General features: G+C 38.8%; 1 protein-coding gene across 1 annotated transcript in view; it reads left to right on the top strand.

Moving 5' to 3' along the window:
- The first annotated feature begins 1,036 nt into the window (after positions 1–1,036).
- LOC140931297 (uncharacterized) overlaps positions 1,037–20,637 on the top strand; it is a 33,177-nt gene continuing 13,576 nt past the window's right edge. The window contains exons 1-4 of the mRNA XM_073381080.1: positions 1,037–1,142; positions 4,025–5,270; positions 14,585–15,036; positions 19,297–20,027. Of these exons, the coding sequence (XP_073237181.1) occupies positions 4,094–5,270; positions 14,585–15,036; positions 19,297–20,027 (2,360 nt within the window). The 5' untranslated portion in view covers positions 1,037–1,142; positions 4,025–4,093. The remainder of the gene's footprint in view (positions 1,143–4,024; positions 5,271–14,584; positions 15,037–19,296; positions 20,028–20,637) is intronic.

Genomic DNA, 20,637 nt, shown 5'->3' with positions numbered 1-20,637 from the left:
AAAAACGTAGAAAAACACGGAAAAACATGGAGAATCAAGGAAAAGCATAGAAAAACACGGGAAAACAGGGGAAAACGAAGAAAAATACGGAAAAACATGGAGAATCAAGGAAAAACATAGAAAAACACGGGAAAACAGGGGCAAACGTAGAAAAATACGGAAAAACATGGAGAATCAAGGGAAAACATAGAAAAACATTGGAAACCAAGGGGAAACGTAGAAAAACACGGAAAAACATGGGAAAACGTAGAAAAACAGAGGAAAACGGGCAGAATCCGGAAAAAAAACATAGAAAAACATGGGAAACCAGCGGAAAACATAGAAAAACACAGGAAAACAGGGAAAAACGTACAAAAACACTGAAAAACATGGAGAATCAAGGAAAAACATAGAAAAACACCAGAAAACAGGGGAAACGTAGAAAAACACGGGGAATCAAGGGAAAACATAGAAAAACATGAGAAACCAGGGGAAAACGTAGAAAAACACGGAAAAACACGGAGAATCAAGGTAAAACATAGAAAAACATGAGAAACCAGGGGAAAACTTAGAAAAACACGGGAAAACACGGAGAATCAAGGGAAAACATAGAAAAACACGGGAAAAACAGGGGCAAACGTAGAAAAATACGGTAAAACATGGAGAATCAAGGAAAAACATAGAAAAACATGGGAAACCAGGGGAAAACGTAGAAAAACACGGGAAAACAGGGGAAAACGTAGAAAAACAGAGGAAAACGGGGAGAATCAGGAAAAAAACATAGAAAAACATGGGAAACCAGAGGAAAACGTAGAAAAACACGGAAAAACACGGGGAATCAAGGGAAAACATAGAAAAACATGAGAAACCAGGGGAAAACGTAGAAAAACAAGGGAAACATAGGGAAAACAAGGGAAATGCATAGAAACATAGGGAAACTTCTTTATATGTTGGGGACATGTTATGGAATCTTACATGAGATACTGACCGAATTCGCGTACGTCATCTGCGTTTCATCTGCGTTACTATTATGGGCTGGCTCATGTGCTCGCGGTCTGAAAGCTTTGAATTATGAAATGTAAATAGATACATCGAGTTAGAATTATCATTTGTAATCTTCGAATTATCGTTTCTTTCACGTTTTACCGCGTACTGCAAATCTTGTGAGTATTTATTTTCGTTTTAGAATTTTATTTCGTCTCGCTTTATTTACTGTTGGTTCGTATCTTTTGTTGTTGTGGCTATATGGCCGGTAACCCGTTTAGTAACCCGTCAAGGTTCTCAAAACACTAAATGACCGGCAGTCCTATATTCTCAGTAAATTTCACAAAATCGAAAAATTCCAGCTAATCTTAACTATCATATGTCGATTAAGAAAAGTCAAGCAGTCCTGAAATGCTTTAAAGATCTCAAGTCTAGCGTTTGGTTTACGCTGGGCTCAGAAGACGAAACCATGTTTTGTGACACTTGGGTGTTGAAAACACTAAGTGATCGGCAGTCCTTATATTCTCCGTAAATTTCACAAATCGAAAAATACCAGCTAATCTAAACTGTCATGTCGATTAAGAAAAGTTAGGCGATCCTGAACTGTTTTATAGATCTCAGGAATAGCGTTTTGTTTACACTATCCTCTAATAGGGACTGCCGTTCATTTAGTGTTTTCAACACCTTGACCGGCAGTCGAGCTGAAAAAAGTTTTTTAGTGTCACAAAACATGGTTTCGTCGCCTGAGCTCAGCGGAAACCAAACGGTAGCCATGAGATCTATAAGCATTTCAGGATCGCTTGACTTTTCTTAATACATTCTATACCCTGCTGCTGAGAATGATCCAATAAATGCATACATAATCTTTATTTAAATGCGATGATTTTTAAAGCTATAAAAGCTTGTGAGTTCGTGTGTTTAAGAATTAAACTAACCTAATCTACATCAAAACATATATACTAATTATATATTACATAGACAGAGTGATCAGTAACATATAAAATTCTGTTGTCTGCATTTTATAGCAGATGCCGACATACATTCATACTTGAAATCTATAAAATAATCTTCAGCGCTTACACGCTTCCTGAGCTGATTAAAATTCAGGGTCGCAGATGCTTCCTGTTGTCATTGTAGTTAGTCGACATATGATAGTTTCAATTGGTTTAGGTGGATTTTTTCGATTTGTGAAATTTACTGAGAATATAGAGTAGAGAATAGAGTAAATTTATTGCCAATTTTTGCATTTATATATACACCCGTAGTTAATCGACATATGACGGCTAAATTTGCGATAATTTTTGTCTACAGACATAACAAAAAATTAGCCGTTAAGTCACTCTGTATATATACAAAACGTAAATTTAGCCATTAATTGACGGCTAAATTTTAAATATTTATTTATACAAACTGAGAATTTCGACATATGATAGTTTGTTTTAGCTGGATTTTTTCGATTTGTGAAATTTACTTAGAATGTTGGACTACCGGGCATGAGTGTTTTGAAAACCTTTACAGTTACCGGCCATATAGCCACAGCGTTTGTCGCTCGTTTCTTTATGCATCAGTCAATTCCAGCTGCGCCCAGCACCCCCCCCCCCCCCGGGCTACTGCCGGGCATTTGCCCGCCTTGTCAGTCTCGGGGGTGGGGCATTTGCAAATTTTGTGCTGCCCGGGGGCTGGGCATTTGCCAACCCCCGGGGCCATTTCTGAGCTTTTGACACGCACGCGGTTTCCTATCAGAAAATAACTACACAGAGGATCTTACTGGGAAAGAAAGCAGATTGGCTCATCTGTCAAGGACAGGAAAAATTGAAGAGGTTTGTAAAGGCATGTTCTTGATTTTATGCATGCATATCTTCATTACTTATCGAGCCAGAATTACATAGCGAAATCGGGAGCTATCGACGTGAATCAACGTTTTTTGGTTATTGAATCAAATTTCTGTTGAGATTATTTGAAGAACATCCTTTCATATTTAAAAAACTATTCATAACATATAACTTGACAGCGCTCTATTATTTTAATGTCAATAATTTTACATCAATACCAAAATTATAAACTGTGCATGTCGTTGCGGCGTGAAGTCTTAATTAGAATCATAGCGCTATTACAAAGGAAGACGTTAATTGAAACAAAAAATTAACATTAAAATGCTTAAAACGGTACTATTCGACTATGTGATCAATGAAAAATGTTGCAGTGTTTACGGAGGACGGGGCATTTGCCCTCTTTTTTCGTCCCCACCCCGGGGGATTTGACAGAGTCCCCGCCCCTGGGAATTTGCCATCCAAGGCAAAAAAAATGCTAATGCCCGGGGGTCAGCCCGGGGGGGCGCTGGGCGCAGCTGGAATTGACTGATGCATTAGTCGAACCAAATCTCAGCAGATTTTAGATCTCAGAGCTCAGAACTTCAGCGTTTCTCGCTCTTATCGTACGAGTCATTCGGGGGCACCCAACGTCAATTTTCGGGAAATATCTGTTTGGAAGACGATTTGAGATCTAGAATTTTCGGAACATTTTTTGTATAATTTCTCGCTTGCCTGCCTCTCCTACGATTTTTGAACATCTAAAAAATGGTATAATGAGAGATATAATTGCCCATTTTTAACGGAATTTAACCCTAAAAAGGTCACCTAGAATTTTCGGGAGCCTTTTTTCTGGCTGAAATTTTCGAAAAGGTAAGTTTTGATCCCTATAATTTTCGGATCACTAGTTTTTCAGCTAGGAAATCCGAACAGATAAAAAATTTTTAGGGGATAAAAATATGCCCATATTTACCGTTTAAATAGTAAAATACGTTTAACACTGCTATATTTAAGTGGTTTTGAACTATATTCTCGTTGGGTGCCCCTGCAAGTTGAGTAAACAGATCTCTTGGCTTGGCTTGGCTAAAGTTAAGGATTACGGGCATTAAATTTCGACACCTTAATTCTATAATGATATTGTCTTTAATAATAAAAGATTTTTTGAATGCACCAACAGCATCTGCTCTGGATTTCTTTTATTTTAATTCTCTAAAATCACCTATATTGATGATATGATCTTCATTTTTCTAAAGGTCACTATTTTTGTTATTTCTAGATGATAAGAAGAATTACTGTCAGGTTTTTTATTAACAATTTGAAACATGGAGCATTATATTAGTCCAAACTTGAGTGCTTACTTAAAGCATGAAGTTTTGGATCTGAAAGGAAAAGGACTCTTCAGGGTACCTGATGCAGTCACTGAACTGAGTGAAATAGAGAAACTTGTGCTGGATAGAAATAACCTGACTGAATTACCAGCAAGTATCAGCAGGCTGAAAAATCTTATTGTGCTCAAATTGGATGGTAATAAGCTAACAAAACTACCTGCTGAGATTGGTGACCTCAGGGAGTTGAGACAGCTGTGGGTGAGTGCCAACCAGTTGCTTGGTTTACCTACCAGTATACAGAGGCTGACCAAGCTTGAAAGGCTGTACTTGGATGTTAACAAACTAACTGAACTTCCTTCTGAAATTGGTGACCTCAGGGAGCTGAGGGAGCTGAGTGTGAGAGACAACAATTTGATTGATTTACCTACCAGTATACAGAGGCTGACCAAGCTTGAAGAGCTGGACTTGGTTGGAAATAAACTAACTGGACTGCCTGCTGAGATAGGTGACCTCAGGGAGCTGAGGGTGCTGGGTGTGAATAACAACCAGTTGGTTGGTTCACCTACCAGTATACACAGACTGACCAAGCTTGAAAAGCTGTACTTGGATGGAAATAAACTAACTGAACTACCTGCTGAGATCTGTGACCTCAAGGGGCTGAGGCAGCTGAGTGTGAGTGACAACCAGTTGGTTGATTTACCTACCAGTATACACCGGCTAAACAAGCTTGAAGAGCTGGACTTGCTTGGAAATAAACTAACTGAACTACCTGCCGAGATTGGTGACGTGAGGGAACTGAGGGAGCTGTGGGTAGGTGACAACCAGTTGGTTGGTTTACCTACCAGTATACAGAGGCTGACCAAGCTTGAATTTCTGTACTTGGATGGAAATAAACTAACTGAACTACCTGCTGAGATCTTTGACCTCAGGGAGCTGAGGCAGCTGAGTGTGAGTGACAACCATTTGGTTAATCTACCTACCAGTATACACAGGCTGACCAAACTTAAAAAGCTGTACTTGGTTGGAAATAAACTAACTGAACTACCTGCTGAGATCGGTGACTTGAGGGAGCTGAGGCAGCTGGGTGTGGGTCAGAATCCTTTAACTATTGACGCAATAAGATGTGCCCTGAAGTTGAGGAAGAAAGGAGTACTTGTAGGTGGTGTTGCAGGTAAGCACAGCGGATATTTTAGTTATTTGGAAGTTCGAAAAAAACCGAAATAAAATTCCACTATTTGCCGGGGAGGGGAAGTCAGTTTTGCTTTCAGTTATCGGGGGTTTCACGAATTTGAGAGTTTGAGAAGTCAGGGTATGCTACAACTGTGGTTTCAATATCAATGGTAAGTTTCTTGTATATTAATTCATTATATTTAATTAATATATCTGTTTTAAAATTTCAAATCAGATGTGAAAAATAGGTATAATAAATTAGTAATTATGGGAATAATCATGGAAACATAAAAAGGTAAAAAATAAATGACAAGATTCCAGGTGATGTCTAAGGTAAAGAACAAACATTGTATTCCATCACACCCTTACATTGTACTGCAATATTAATGAATCACAGGTTGTGTTTTCACTGGGTTGATTTTGCTACTGAGCTAAACATTTTTCCTAGGTGTTTTTTACATACCAACGCTTACTAGTTAATTGTGACAGCTGTTTTCACTTTTAAATTTAGCTCAGAATACCTCAGAGGATCCGAATTAAAAAAGCGCGCAACATTCAAGAATGTTAGGAGGCTAAACGCTTCGAATGTGTTTTCGTTTAATGATTCTCGCTAGTTTATGAATGCGGTTTAATACTGTCTCTAAAGAGTAAGAAGATAGGAAGTAATATTGTAATCTTGTTTCAAAATCTAACAGCAAAACAACAATTATTGCCGTAAGTAGCCGGGTTTAACCCGGCGAGCCCAATCGATGAAATTCGATTATCGAAAAAATGGATTCTAATCGATTTTCATGATCGACAGTAATTAAACGATTACTATCGGTAATCGATAAATAGCGAAGATCGAAAGAGTTGTGAGTATCAATATAAATGTTCATCGATTTTAGTCAATGTTCATCTATTATATCGATTGTCAATGGTACAGTCGAACCCCGCTTAATACGGACACCCGTTATTGGGGACAGTGGACACTTGTTTCTTGCCCAATGGACAGATTCTTCACGGATATAATGATTTGTAGACGTCAATTTGAGACTATTCTCAGGCATTGAACTAGTTATGCAGAGAACGGAGTGATTAAGTAATATATAGATGAGCGATTTTTTAGTCAGTTTCCGTGGATTTAGTCCACCGAGTGGCAAATTGCGAAAGTTGGAGATACTTTATTTGACGATGCTAATATCCTTTTTTATTTCTTTGTTCATATTTTGTTCTAACAAACAGCGGCGTTTTTTCTATTTTTTTTTTTTAACATGACCCGCTTAATACGGACACCAACTATAATTTGCGTGACATATCGCCCCGACGACTCTCCTCTGAGTTCCTTCGAAGAAGTACTTAAGCCCAGCTATATTCAAGCCTTGCTGTTTGACAAACCGATCACAATCATAGGCGATCTAAACTGCGATGGCCTCAAGAAAACAGGCCCTGAATTCAAAGCTCTGGAGAAATTCTATACGAATATGAACCTGAAACAACTCATTACAAAACCAACCAGGATAACAGCGACCACTCAATCCCTGCTCGACGTTATCCTAGTCTCCTCCAACAATTCAGTGCGTGATAGCGGTGTAATACATCGACCAATTAGTGACCATTCAATTGTCTTTGTCAAGCTCAAGGTTAAGAAACCCAAGACTACTCCTCAGTACATAACCACTCGAAGTTACAAGAAGTATAATGCGGATCTCTTTGTCACGGATCTAGCTAATGAAGCGGATTCCCTGCTCACTATCTTCGATCAAACCGATGTAGACGCTAAGCTCAATATTTTAAATGACACTTTGCAGTCTGTCCTGAGCTTACACGCTCCCGTGAAACAAATTAAACTTCGGAGTAGACCGTGCCCTTTTGTGAACCAGGAAATCAAGGATCTCATGAGATCGCGAGATCTCCTCCTGAAGCAATTCATACAGTCTCGCCAAGACACCGAGTGGATAAATTTCAAACATTCCCGTGACTTGGTCAAGAAAAAGCTACAAGAAGCTGAAAGAGATCACACCTTTGAAGAGGTCACAGCTAATAAAAACAACTCTGGCTCACTCTGGAAAATTATTAATCGCGCCATCCCCTCCAAAGATAAGCAGAGACCAGCCTTTACAAAGGATGTGACAGTCTTAACCAACGAATTCAATCAGTTTTTTTCTAAAGTCGGCTTAAATGCCGCTGACGCAGTACAGCGCCTGAGGGAAGAACATAACATCATAGTCCGAGATTTTTCATCCGAAACTGGCATAGATACTACCTCTATGGAATTATTCAATTTAAGGACAGTGTCACTTGAAGAGGTTCGCCGAATTGTAACATCTCTCCCAATGAATAAATCTCCGGGACCGGATAAGATCAGCGCTCGTGTACTAAAAGACTGTCTCCCTGTCATACTGGGCCCTCTTACTGACATCATCAATTGTTCTATCCTTACTAGCACATTTCCTGACAACTGGAAAGAGGCTGAGGTGATTCCGATTCTTAAAGACGGTGACCATGAAAAAGCTGCCAACAACAGACCGTTATCTCTGCTAGCCGTAGCTTCAAAGGTCCTCGAAAGGATTGTTTTGAATCAGTTCAGCGCCTATCTCACGAAAAACAATCGCCTTACCTCACACCAAAGCGGCAATAAAAAAGCTCATTCTACAGAGACCTTAAACATCCTGCTCACGGATAAGATACTCGAAGCAATGGATAAAAAGCAGATAACAGCACTAGTACTATTAGATCTATCCAAAGCCTTCGACAGTATAGACCATGCAAGGTTGCTCCACAAACTCTCCATCTTAGGAGCCTCACCCTCTACTGTCAAATGGTTCAAGAGCTATTTAACTGGTCGCAGGCAATACGTGAGAATTGGCTCCACCTACTCTGACACTCTACCTATAACTCACGGAGTTCCTCAAGGCGCAATCCTATCACCATTGTTGTTCTGCATTTATCTCAACGATTTACCCACGTCACCGACGTTTTGCAACCTAGAATCGTATGTGGATGACTCAAAGCTATTCATGTCATTTCCTCTCGTTGAGCTTGATGCTGTCATTGAAATGCTCGAACAAGACCTTCACAGTGTAGCTCAATGGTGCTGTGAGAACCATCTACTTATCAATCCCGATAAAACTAAACTCCTTTTCCTCGGTACCAGACAGATGTTAAGCAGGTTACCAGAAGACCCTAGAGTGGTATTCTTAGGTAAAACACTGTAGCCAACAGACTCTGCCAAGGACTTGGGAGTCTTTCTTGACCCCCATCTGACCTACGATCACCATATTTCATGTGTAGTGTCATCTTGTTTCGCAAAGCTCTACCAAATAAATAGAGTCAAAAGGAGCTTCGACAAGGAAACACTAGAGTTGTTAATAACATCATTAGTTTTTAGCAAGATGCTTTACTGCTCATCTGTATGGTCTAATACTACACTCCAGAATATAAACAGATTACAATCTATTCAGAATTTTGCCAGCAAGATCGTAACAAACTCTAGGAAGTTTGACCACGTAACACCTTTGCTTCGAGAGCTAAACTGGCTTCCTGTTAAAGAACAATTATTCTATAGAGACTCCGTTTTGACCTTTAAATGTCAGAACGATCTTGCGCCTCAATACTTAACGAGCAAGTTTACCAAGCGCTCAAATACACATACTCGTAACACTCGTACACGGAACTCTTTGCAGATTCCGCTATACAGAACGGCTATAGGCCAGCGCACATTTTCCTACAGAGGGGCCTACATATGGAATAACTTGCATAATGAACTTAGGCAAAGTGCCTCATTGGCATCTTTCAAACGCACCCTGAAAGACACACTATTGAGGCAGACATTTCCTTCATAAGCTTTAGATTATAGTAAAATACCAGCATAAATTGTGATTTCGAGTTTTTATTGTCATTTTTGCTTTTATAAATTGGAAATAGTTTGTAAATAGTTCCTGAAAAACCTCACGAGGATGTTACTATTAAAGTTATTTATTTATTTATTTACCCCGTGAAAACGGACACTTTCCATGGCCCCTTCAGTGTCCATATTAAGTTTAAGTTTAAGTTTAATGATACTTTTTACCAATGCACAGCAACAACAAAAAAATTATATATATATATATATATAAAAGTACAGTTGGCAAAGGAAAGCAATAGGGGGAAACTGAATTCTCATATAAAAGCTGCTCTCCAAAAATAAAAGATAAAACAATAAAGAATAGAATATTTAATATGTCACTATACAATATATAAAAAAGACTAATTAAACTACTTGGATATTAAATGATTAAAAAAACAAAAAACGGGGGGATTACAGGTTTTCCCTGTAATTCTTCAAAATTGATTTCAGATATGTTTGAGCTCCCCATTAGTAATTAAAAGTCTTACCTATTGTCAGTTTTTTCCTCGAGGATAAAAGATTCACCGGTCCTTACTGCAAATAGGCACTGGTGGCAGCCCTTCAGTACAGCCTCTATTAAAACGTTCATTTGGCCGGTCATTTGACGACAAGACTTCGACAACTTGACTCGAGTCCACGCAAACGGGTGCGTAAAGTATCCGCGCTTACACCCGGGGCTGAGAATTCATAAATCGTTCATTTATCAAAGCTGATAAAAATCGATACAATTAAGAGTACTTGCATTGTGGGTATCGATTTTCATCGATTGGTGAAACCTATCTATATTAATCGATTAATTTTTATCGATTGTATTGATTGGTTTCTGCTGACTGAATTTCATCACATGGGCACGCCGGGCTTTAATCAAGACGACAGTTCTAGTTCCAACAGCTTTTTGATTCATTATCAACATCATCTTTGGCGCGAGCAGTTCAGGGAAAGCAGGGAAACATTCCAAAAAACATTTTTTTTGTCTCGTTGGCCCCAACCCCGAAGCAAGCGTTGGAAAATAATTTTTTCAGATTATTTCAACACTTGGCAGGCGTCTGTCACAACGCGCAACGCGATTGGCTGCGGCATTTATTAGGATAAGTTATACCATCTCGCGAGGTTGTCTAACTTTTGAGTAATTTTCCACTCATAAAGACGAGGAAATCCCTTATTTTTGCTCTTGAAAACAGTGAGCATGTATAACTCGCTAACACAAGACGAGGTGTTTTCGCTGTATTTCTGGACTTTGCTGGCTTTATCTAGCAAACATTATCCCAGTGAAAACACAACCGCAGAGTTTAATGGATGATGTGATTTTGTCATGTTTTAATTATAGAATTTTGGCCGCTGAACACAATATGTATTGAATACAAAAATTATTGTTACCGAAGAATAAACAGACTACCATAAAGGGTGAGGAGTTTTGAGCTGTTCAGTAAGCTCGCTGTTCTGTGTTTAAGCCTGAGAAAGCACTCTTCGTGATCTAAACGATAACTATTTAACAATGATTATGAGTCACAACTAGCTTTACTTAGGTTTGTTTTGCAACTTAGTATTTGTGGTTCTCCCTGTCAGCGTGCATGGTAGTAATGTAAGTAAATTGCCTAACCCCTCAATCTGGAGGGCCAGGTGTCTTGCCTTTCACCTGAAACCTGCCCAGCACAGTTGAACCCAGCAGGGACTGTGGTCCCAACTGGTATAGCCTCGAGGATCACGAAGGCAACCAAACCTTCTCACCACTTAAAAGGCATAACGCTTAGAAGAGTCTCTGGCGGTAGGGAAGGGAAAGAAGCCAAACAAAACGTTGAATTCGTAGTTGGGACTCATCTTCAAGCTTACAAAAGATATGTTCCCATGGAACTTTCCTTCCTGATATTCCTTTCCTTCGTTTCCTTCCTTATATTCCTTTATATTTAAATTATTTATTACCTTAGTATTTTAGTATTTAAGGATTTTAGTATTTCAGTTGTTTCATAGGGCCATAAAGGTTGATTTCCACTGAAGCGTTTTTGGCTGCGCACGTTAACGCACATAAATTTTAATCACGTAAATAAAATAGAGGCTAGATATAAAGTGTTGCGATAAAACGTGAAGTTAAGCGAGGTTCTACTTTTACGCTTACGTGCAACCCTTCGTACATTGCTTCTATTTTATTGCGAACGTAAATTTTACGCGCGCACGTACGTACAAATTACGCGAAAGTGGAAATCAATCCTAAGGGAGAATACAGTACAACTGTAATTATGCACCCTATTGAAATAAATGGTAAAGGGTAAATTTTAAGCTCGGTGAAACAAATGTGAAAATGAATTAATCAGCTTAAAATTTATAAATCTTTCATTCTTTTACCACACAGTACGACATCGACATTGCTGATCCTTGCAGTATGCAGGACGCGTGTCAGATATGAACCTTGTATATGGCCTAGCTCCCCATGAGTTCTCCGTAGCTCAAGTGGATAGAGTGTTTTCACATGAAGCCACGGCGTCCATATTGGTATCCCAAAACAATGAAACGGCGGCCATGTTGGTGTCCCAAATCATAGGTTCGAATCCTGTCGGGGACTCAGATTTTTTATTTGTCCCAAGCTCGTGACATGCTGATTAATTCATTTTCACAGTATCCATAATATTTACAAACTCTTAAAATATATGATCTGGAACTAACCTTAGAATGAATGTTATGATCGAAATGCGTGTCGCAGTTGCATGGTAGCTCTGTAAATGTCACTCCTAATAACTTGCGTTCCCCCTTCCTCTCAATATCTTTCATGGGTTCCGAGATTGGTTTCTTAGTATTTCCTCTAACCACCATTTCCCACGTCTTTTTGAGGTTCAAGGTTATACAATTCTCAATAGACCAGCGTTGGATATTCTGCACCTCGACTAAAGATAAGTGCAGAGTATTAGATGTTATATATAGGGACACTCAAAGTGATGTCGTCAGTATACTTCAAGAGAAGATTCTTGTTTGGATTTGCGGCTATGATGTCATTTACCATAATAGAAAACAAGTCAGGACCTAACACAGTTACTTGTGGGACTCCTCTATTGATGTCCACAATTTTTGTTGACACGTCATCAACTACAACCCTTTGCTTTCGATTACTCAAGAAGCTTATTATCCAGTTGATAACATATTGATTAATGTTGTACGATCCCAACCTGTTATGCACTATTTAATGCGAGACCGAATCAAAGCTTTACTAAAATCAAAGGAATATATCTTAGCGAAGTCAGCTTCCATGTCCAGCCATCCTAACCAGTGATGTTGACATTTAATGAGGGCCATAATAGTATTGTGACCCTCCTTGTAGGCTAACTGATCAGATCTGATTTGTGGTTTTAGGTTAGGAGATAGTTCAGTTTACAGACAAGCCTTTCAAATATTCACATCATGATGTTAGTTAATGAGATAGGTCTCAGCTGATTGCAATGGTGACTCTTTTGGAATGGGTGAGACGTTCGTTAGTTTCCACAAATAAGGGACTACTTGATGTCTAAGAGAGCTGTTGAAAATCTTGATAATAACAGGGGCAAGATGGTGGGCGTAATCACGCCAGAGCCATTTTCGGAAATTCATCCGGCCCCGGTGCTGTTCTTTTGTGATTAATTATAAAATTCCTGACTGAATGTTCATCATTGTAGGTGCCTGGCATCCGTCAAGTATCTGCAGATCGAACTGTAGCTCTATACGCCTCGTCAGTATTAATAGATTGAAAGTATGCATTGATAACATCAGGACGAATCACTTTTAATTACTAACTCTTTCTATCGGTAATCCTGTTCGCGATGTCCCACGAGCCTTAACGCGCCTAGCGTGTTCCTTGCTTTCATTATTGACAGCATTCACTTGACTCCAGCAAATGAGAAAATTAATTCTCCCCTGTCGCGTGATGTTTTTTGCCACACTGCAGGTGTGTGATCTCTTGTTCCTAATATTGCAAAGATGTTTCACGAGCGGGGACATGAAGCGAGGGTCCCTGGACGACACCTTGACCCTGATTAGGGGAAAACGTTCATCAAACATAATCCATAATCTATCATTCAACACCCTTACACACTCTTCAGGTCATCCAAGCCAAGGATATCTGACCAGTCGCACAGCTCTAACTTCACATCCATAGCAATTTTGTGAAGGTCGCGCGTATCTCTAAAGCTAACAAATTTCTTACTGGGTCTACCAGGTACTAAGGGCGGTACAATGACAACAAGGTGGTTAGATCTTACAAGTCCTTTGTGCACTGTTCCTGTTTTCCAAAGGAATGGGCCTTTGGTAAGAAGAACATCTAAGATGCGATCCCCCCTAGTAGGGGCCATAACCAATCGTTGCATGGCCTACCGCCGCATGAGTTCTTTGATATTCAAGTGATTAATGTAACCCGCAGTTATGATCTTAGTATTCGGATCGTCAGTAAGGGTCTGATGACATGTTTCCGACATATATTCAAGGACATCAACAGGGTCATAAACAGGATCAGGGGGATGAATCAATGATTTACAAAGTACTTTCCTTATATTATCTGCATCTTTTTCCTTCTCTAGCTGCTGTTTCTCTTCTGGGATAACTTTGATAATCGTTGCCTTTTAGCTTGAGGCTTCATGTTTGTGTTGTTGTGTTCATTCACAATAAAGAAAACTGGCCGTGTTTTTGCAGTCTCCTGTCACGCCACCTTCCACCATGGTCTGGTCACGAGCTGTAATGTATCCCGAGCGGGGTACAATTGCTCAAATGTATCACGATCGGGATACATTTGATTTTAGTCAGGGCCATGTGACCAAGAATCAACCAATGGCAGTCCCTGTTTATTTGAGTGAAAGTCTAGGAATCTAACAATAGTCGGTTATTGTCTTTATTGAACAGCAACGCTTATTGGTTTTGGGGCGCTTGGAATGAGGGTGCTTATGCAATAGGAGTGCTTTTTAGAGTGGGAGCGCTTATTAACAAAAACCCATCCGAGGTGGAGGCGCTTATTGGAACGAAGTTACTTCGTTGAAGTTTAGAATAATTGTTTCTTTTCTTAGAGGGACAGGTATTTTACATGAATGCAAACAACACTTATAATTCTGATGACGCAAAACATAATCATTTATGGTGTTTTGAACATGCATGGAGACCTGAAAAGTAAGCGCATTAAGAAAAACAAGTTTAAGATAGCAGGTGGATTGTTTAATACTGTTAAAAATAACCAACATTTAATTCTATCTGTCACATTTGAAATTCAGTAAAATTATGTTTACCATAGATTTGTTTTAGTAACTTACGAGACCATACTGAAAGATCACAAGAAGGACAATTAACACTGGTGTAGTACTTAGTCGCTGATGGAAATTAACCCCGCCCCCCCCCCCCTCCCTCCCTTCCTTCACCTCCTAGGTCAGTCAAGTGAAGTAGAAGCCAATGAAGTACGCAAGATATTACTTACCTTTAATAAGCATTCGGTTTTTTTTCACTAGCTCCTTTAGAAATAGAAGCACGCGGAGAAAAAGCACAGCTCGCTTATCAAAGTGCTCTGAAAGATGGAGCTGTTAATGTTTACCGTGGTCGAGTATTGCTTATTGGGCAAGATCGAGCAGGAAAAACAAGTTTGAAGAAGTCTCTCATTGGTCTACCGTTTAATTCAAAAGAAAAAAGTACTGATGGAATTGAAGTGGATCCATCCAAATTTCAGTTGGACGTTGATGAAGTCAGGAATTGGCAACCTATTGATGAGAGAAAACAAGGGTTGCTAGGATGCTTGAAAGATGTGGCACAGATGGTGGTGGAAAAGATGAATGATACTTCAGTTAACCGTGATTGGGTTCAGGAGGAGGAAAGAGGTGATGCAGTTCTTCAAAATGACTATAACAAGAATAGGAAACAGGTTGGTGCTGATGCAGAAGAGGAAGAAGTTACTCTTGCGAACCAGGTTTGTCTTTGTTGGTTTTAAAATGTGATGTTTGTTCGTGAATCCTTCGTTACGTCAATAATTTCCTAACAGTAATTGCCCCCGCAGGGATTTCGCCCAGAAGGCGAAATCGCGAGGAGGCACTCTAGTAACTCGCGCGTATATTAAGGAAAGTACTTACAGTTGAAACATACAGTCATACAGTCAATATAGAAAAAGTCTCGATTTGCTTGAACAGGGGCCGCGAGGAATCGGTAGGTAATGATGACGTTTCTATTGTTTGCGCCCGCAAGTACGAAATGGTTAGGATGACGTTAAGACAGAACATCCCAATCGTGGTTTTTTTTCCAGTGCTGGTTAAAAATTTAGCATTTTTATACTTGTCTGATAAGTTCAGTTTCGAGTAAAGAATGATATTACTATCAACCATTTTGTTATATTTCCATGATTGTACCCATCTACACATAAGCTTAGCGTTTGGGTCATTAGTGCGTATGCAAACCAAACTGAGTACAGCCATTTCTTTATTTATACTTTTAAGTGTTAATTAGTCTTTGAGTATAGCTTTCGCTAAGTTTTTTTTTTGCCAATCACAATTTCCCTACGCTGTTTTCCTTTTTATGCGAGGAGCAAGGCCAAGGGGTTGGGGGGACTCAATCAAACACCATATTTCTATATATTGTTAAATTTACTGTTCCTTGAAAAATGCAAGAGCATATTAATGTTTTGGATACCTCATGCCTCCAATAATTGTACCTCAATGTTTGAGCTTATAAAGAATTTTCAGTCATCAATAACAACTTTAAATGGCTGAATAATCGAATCAGGGGGATGAAGAGGAATAACCCGGTGTTCATTATTCCATCTGGAAAATTTACGTTATTCCATTATTAGTCGAGCTTGCTTTAGCAGAGCGGTGGGACCTGTACAGACCCCGAAATGATCCCCAACCCTGAAATGATCCCCAAATCGACCCCGAAATGATCCCCATTTTCCTTCACGTCGACCCCGAAATGATCCCCATTTAATTTTAGGAATGGAATGATATCCTAGAACAATGGATCGTGCAAAATGCACAATATTATACTTAAGCTTCACTAATAATCTTCATTTGCCCACATGACATTAATTTGGGATTACACGTTGAACTGGATTAAACGCCGGAAAATATTATTATCAAAAAATACACAAAGTCTAGTATATTTTTAGGAACACCATAAACTGCAACTGATAATATCAAGAAACATAACATTTTTTAATATTATTACTTGGGTTATGGAGAAAACTGCATAGATGTTAAATTCTAAAAATGATGTTAAAACTGCATGCCTTGGATATTGAATTTTAAAAATGGTGTTTTAGCACTTTTTAAAATCTTAAAATGATGTTGAAGATGCAAAAGTATACATAAAGGCGATTAGATGACAAAGACGCTAAAAAAATCACATAAACTCTAACGAAATGTTTAATTAAGGTTAAAAAAAAAAAAACACTGCAAATACCGTGTACAATCAATCTTGCTCAACGTCGGATCCAAAAAGATCGTGATCAGTCAAAATAGATCAAATTGAAAACGTTACAGTCAAGAAGACTTTTGCAGGGACTGATCAAACAACGTGAAATAGAGTTAAGTTGCGATATTTCGACTGGCCAATACCAGTCTTCATTAGGTTTATTGAGATATCACGAATTTACAGAAATGTATATGAAGTAAAATAATGACCGGAAATTACATAATATAACGTGGTTAGTTATCTAGTGTTTTTTGGGATGAGAGACGATTGGGGATTAGGTTGAGGCGCCCGCGGGGTCTCATGGGAAGGGAAGGAGGAAAAATACTGTTCTTGACTTTAACGTTTTCAATTTGAAGCGAAATGTTAAACGCGATTTGAGAACGTAAATGCTGCAACAGATTTGTAATAATTCCGTGACGGAATACAAGTTCCATTCCAAGAATTAATTGGGGATCATTTCGGGGTCGACGTGAAGAGAAATGGAGATCATTTCGGGGGCTGTACAGACCTAGTTTGTAGGCCACACGTTCCTAGCGAAGACCGTGGAAACTGGGGATAAGAATCGTGGCGACTTTCACTGTATGCAAATGAGTCTTGTGATGAGCATGCGGTATATTTTCGGCGATGACTGAAGTATGGCACTGATGTAATTTTCCTCGAAGGGAGGCCGTTGATTTTCGTGTAATTATGCACGACATGCAGGCACTGATTAAAAAGGAAATATCGAGAAAATCTTATAGCGGGGAAATCCTATTTTGTGGTGTTTTAAGGCGTTACGTTTCTCAGAATATTGTCTCAATTACTTTCGGAAATCTACGGTTAAATAGATTCACTTTGTTTTATGTATTTAATTGATAGATTATCGCAGTTGTTAAGATGTGAAGTCGTGTTGCACTTTATAAATACTTGAGAGATCAAGTATCTTTTACGTGCGTAAAATTTGCGTTTGCAAATCAAATAGAGGCAATGTATGAAAGGTCGCAGTTACAATTATGTAAGCGTAAAAGTAGAAACTCGCTCAACTTGACGTTTCATCTCAACGCTTTATATCTTACCCCTATTTTATTTACGTGATTAAAACTTACGTGCGTTAACGTGCGGAGCCAAAAACGCGTCAGTGGAAATCGACCCTAACGTTACGTATGTGTCATGGATGTGTTTATACGGGTAACTTTGAACTTGACTATCCTCGCATCTACTTGCAGCAGTTCATGTCCATAGAATAGAAATCCCATATCGAGCTTTTCAGGAACGGGTTGGTCCAAGAATTCTATCGCTTGAAAGTGTTGATTATTTTGGAACAACAACTGATCACTTCAGTGGTCGAAAATAAGTGAGCAAAACTTGAAGGTTTACCGGAAAATCAGGATCGAGGATCGAGGATCGAGGAATTAGGGATTGAGGATCGGTTAAAAAGAATTTGAAAATAAAATGAATAAATAAATGGTGGATGAGTGGTGATGTGGGCGGCAGGCTGTAGATAAATCTCACAGAACATAACCCCGTTGGCTGTACTGAACACTTAATTCAAGTGAACTAATCCGAGTCTGTCTGAGTCAGTGATTGTTTTGACGAGAAAGTGAAATTTTCCTGGAAAATGAAACGCTTTATCCCAATGATACTGTAATACAAGAAACAACTTTAACAGTTTTTAATTTTTAATTGTACATTTGCTTTCAGTACTCCTTATTTTTCTTGTAATTGTTGTATGCACGACCTTACCAGCAATGTTGATATTATTATCATGCTAAAATAAAGTTCTTATCTATCTATCTATCTATCTATCTATCTATCTATCTATCTATCTATCTATCTATCTATCTATCTATCTATCTATCTATCTATCTATCTATCATCTATCTATCTATCTATCTATCATCTATCTATCTATCTATCTATCTATCTATCATCTATTTATCTATCTATCTATCTATCTATCTATCTATCATCTATCTATCTATCTATCTATCTATCTATCTATCTAAAATGCATGCTGTGCACAACTGTAAACTTTGTACTCTGAGACTGTACGGAAATATTAAAAGTAGATACTAAGCAGCTATGGAAAATGTAATTACTTTCACGCATTATTGATATCTTATAAAGAGGACAACAAATTCAGCAGGAATACGCGCGAACTGAATTAACTTTGTGTTGTATAAGGTTCTGTTAAACTTACACATTTTTCCTGTGCTGAACATATACTGTACCGAGCCGTACTTTGGTCTGGTACAAAGAAGCTATGAATATTTATACTGACAGAGTCATGGGCCCCTGATACCGATAAAAATCATCGTTGAATTTTTTGAGTGTAAAATCCCCGAAAGAGTACTCCTCAAAAGAGCAATATCAATATATAGAAGGTTTTCAAAAGGTTTCACACCAGTTTGAGGCTAAGTTGTGCGGCCTGTCTCCCCTCTCAATTTTTACTTTTTGAGTATTTACATTATGACATATAACACTCGCTTTGGATTCCAAACGAAAAAGTAGTATAACAGCACCGGTGCCTTTGACAACAAAACTTATCTCCAAGCAAGCGAGACTCACGCTACTAACAGCGTTCTTGTTCCAGTAAAAAAGAACTCATTATTCCGTCGAAGAAACCTACTTTTTTCAATTATTTTTCCCCAGAAAATGGCGTTATTTCCTTTTTTCTTACTCTACTATTTCTCTTCACCCCCAAAATCGAGCCAGCTACCGTACGTCTTTTAGAATCAGAATCAACAGTTCTTTTGTTTGTTTTTTTTTTTTTCGTAATCTGCTACAGGTTGGTGATCCAAACGAAGACAGTGTTAGTGAACTCACATTAACAGGACCTGATCATGAGTTAGTGGTTGATACTACTTCACCTTCAGAGGAGATCAAGGATCGAACTGTAAATTTAATAAAGTACATGAAAGGTGAAGATGTTAAGCCTGAGGAATCTGTTGTCAGTATTGAACTGTGGGATTTTGCTGGACAACACCTGTATTATGCATCCCATCCTGTATTTTTATCATCACGTGCGCTATATATCTTGGTGTGCAACCTCAGCAAGTCATTACATGACACAGCCAAACCCTGTGTGAGACAAGGGTCTCGTGATGTTGATTTGGAAAACCCAAATGGGGAAACAAATCTTGAGAATTTGTTGTCTTGGTTGTCCACAGTGCATAGCGTCGCACAGATGAGAAGAGAAACCTGTGATGATGAAGAAGAGGAGGTGCCTCATTATTTGCGCCCCCCCGTGATCATTGTAGGGACCCATGCAGACAAACCATTTGAAGATATTGAAACAATGAAAACAGGAATCCAGAACGCAATTGCTGGTAAGGACTATGAAGGACATGTGGTGCGGCCTATCTTCAGCATTGACAACACTGCAAAATTAACTCAAAGAAAGATCAAGAAAAAAGTTTTCGGGAAAGATGAAAACATAGATAAGATCCAAGCTCTACAAGTCAAAATCTTGGAAGTGCTAAGACAGGAGCCTTACATTGGGGAGAGGATACCTATGAGGTAAATAATGGTTATACAAGAACAGAATCCATTAAAGTAAATATTAAAAATAATTTCAAGAGTTGAGTTGTGAACGCACTGAAATTAGGGTTTTTTTGTATGGCGTTTGTTTCCGCCAGTCCTGGTAAGATTATTTTTTTTGATATGTAATGTGTTTCAGGTGTCATCATTAACTTGTTGACTGTGACGCTATATATAAGTGTGACCGCAAAACATCTAAAGGCTGGTTCATTGTAGTCCTTTACTTTGGTTAAAAAAAATTACAGCGTGTACAGAAAAAGTTCAGTGATTCCTGAATGAGCTACCTGGCGGTCATAAGAAATGAATATCTCGTTGCTTCGTCGTGTAGAATTCCCGGTCCATTGAGGTCAACAAAAAATTTCCCGTACGGGTGGGGGTTAGTATTTTGCTGTTTTTATCCGTGACACTTCTAAATGAAGCATATGCGGTGAAAACAACAAAACGGTCAAGGAGTACTGGAAACAAGTTTGAAAAATAAAAAAGATGGCGGCCGAAACGCGGAGAATTTTTTTTGGCTTTCAAAGACGTTTTCTGGGCATTTTCTTCGCGCTGGCTTCCCCTCACGGGTTCAGGTCAAATTCAAAGGAAA

Source organism: Porites lutea, chromosome 3, assembly GCF_958299795.1.
Source record: "Porites lutea chromosome 3, jaPorLute2.1, whole genome shotgun sequence".
NCBI lineage: Eukaryota > Metazoa > Cnidaria > Anthozoa > Scleractinia > Poritidae > Porites > Porites lutea.
Note: the sequence above shows the minus strand (reverse complement) of the source record. Positions and strands in the feature narration are given on the sequence as shown.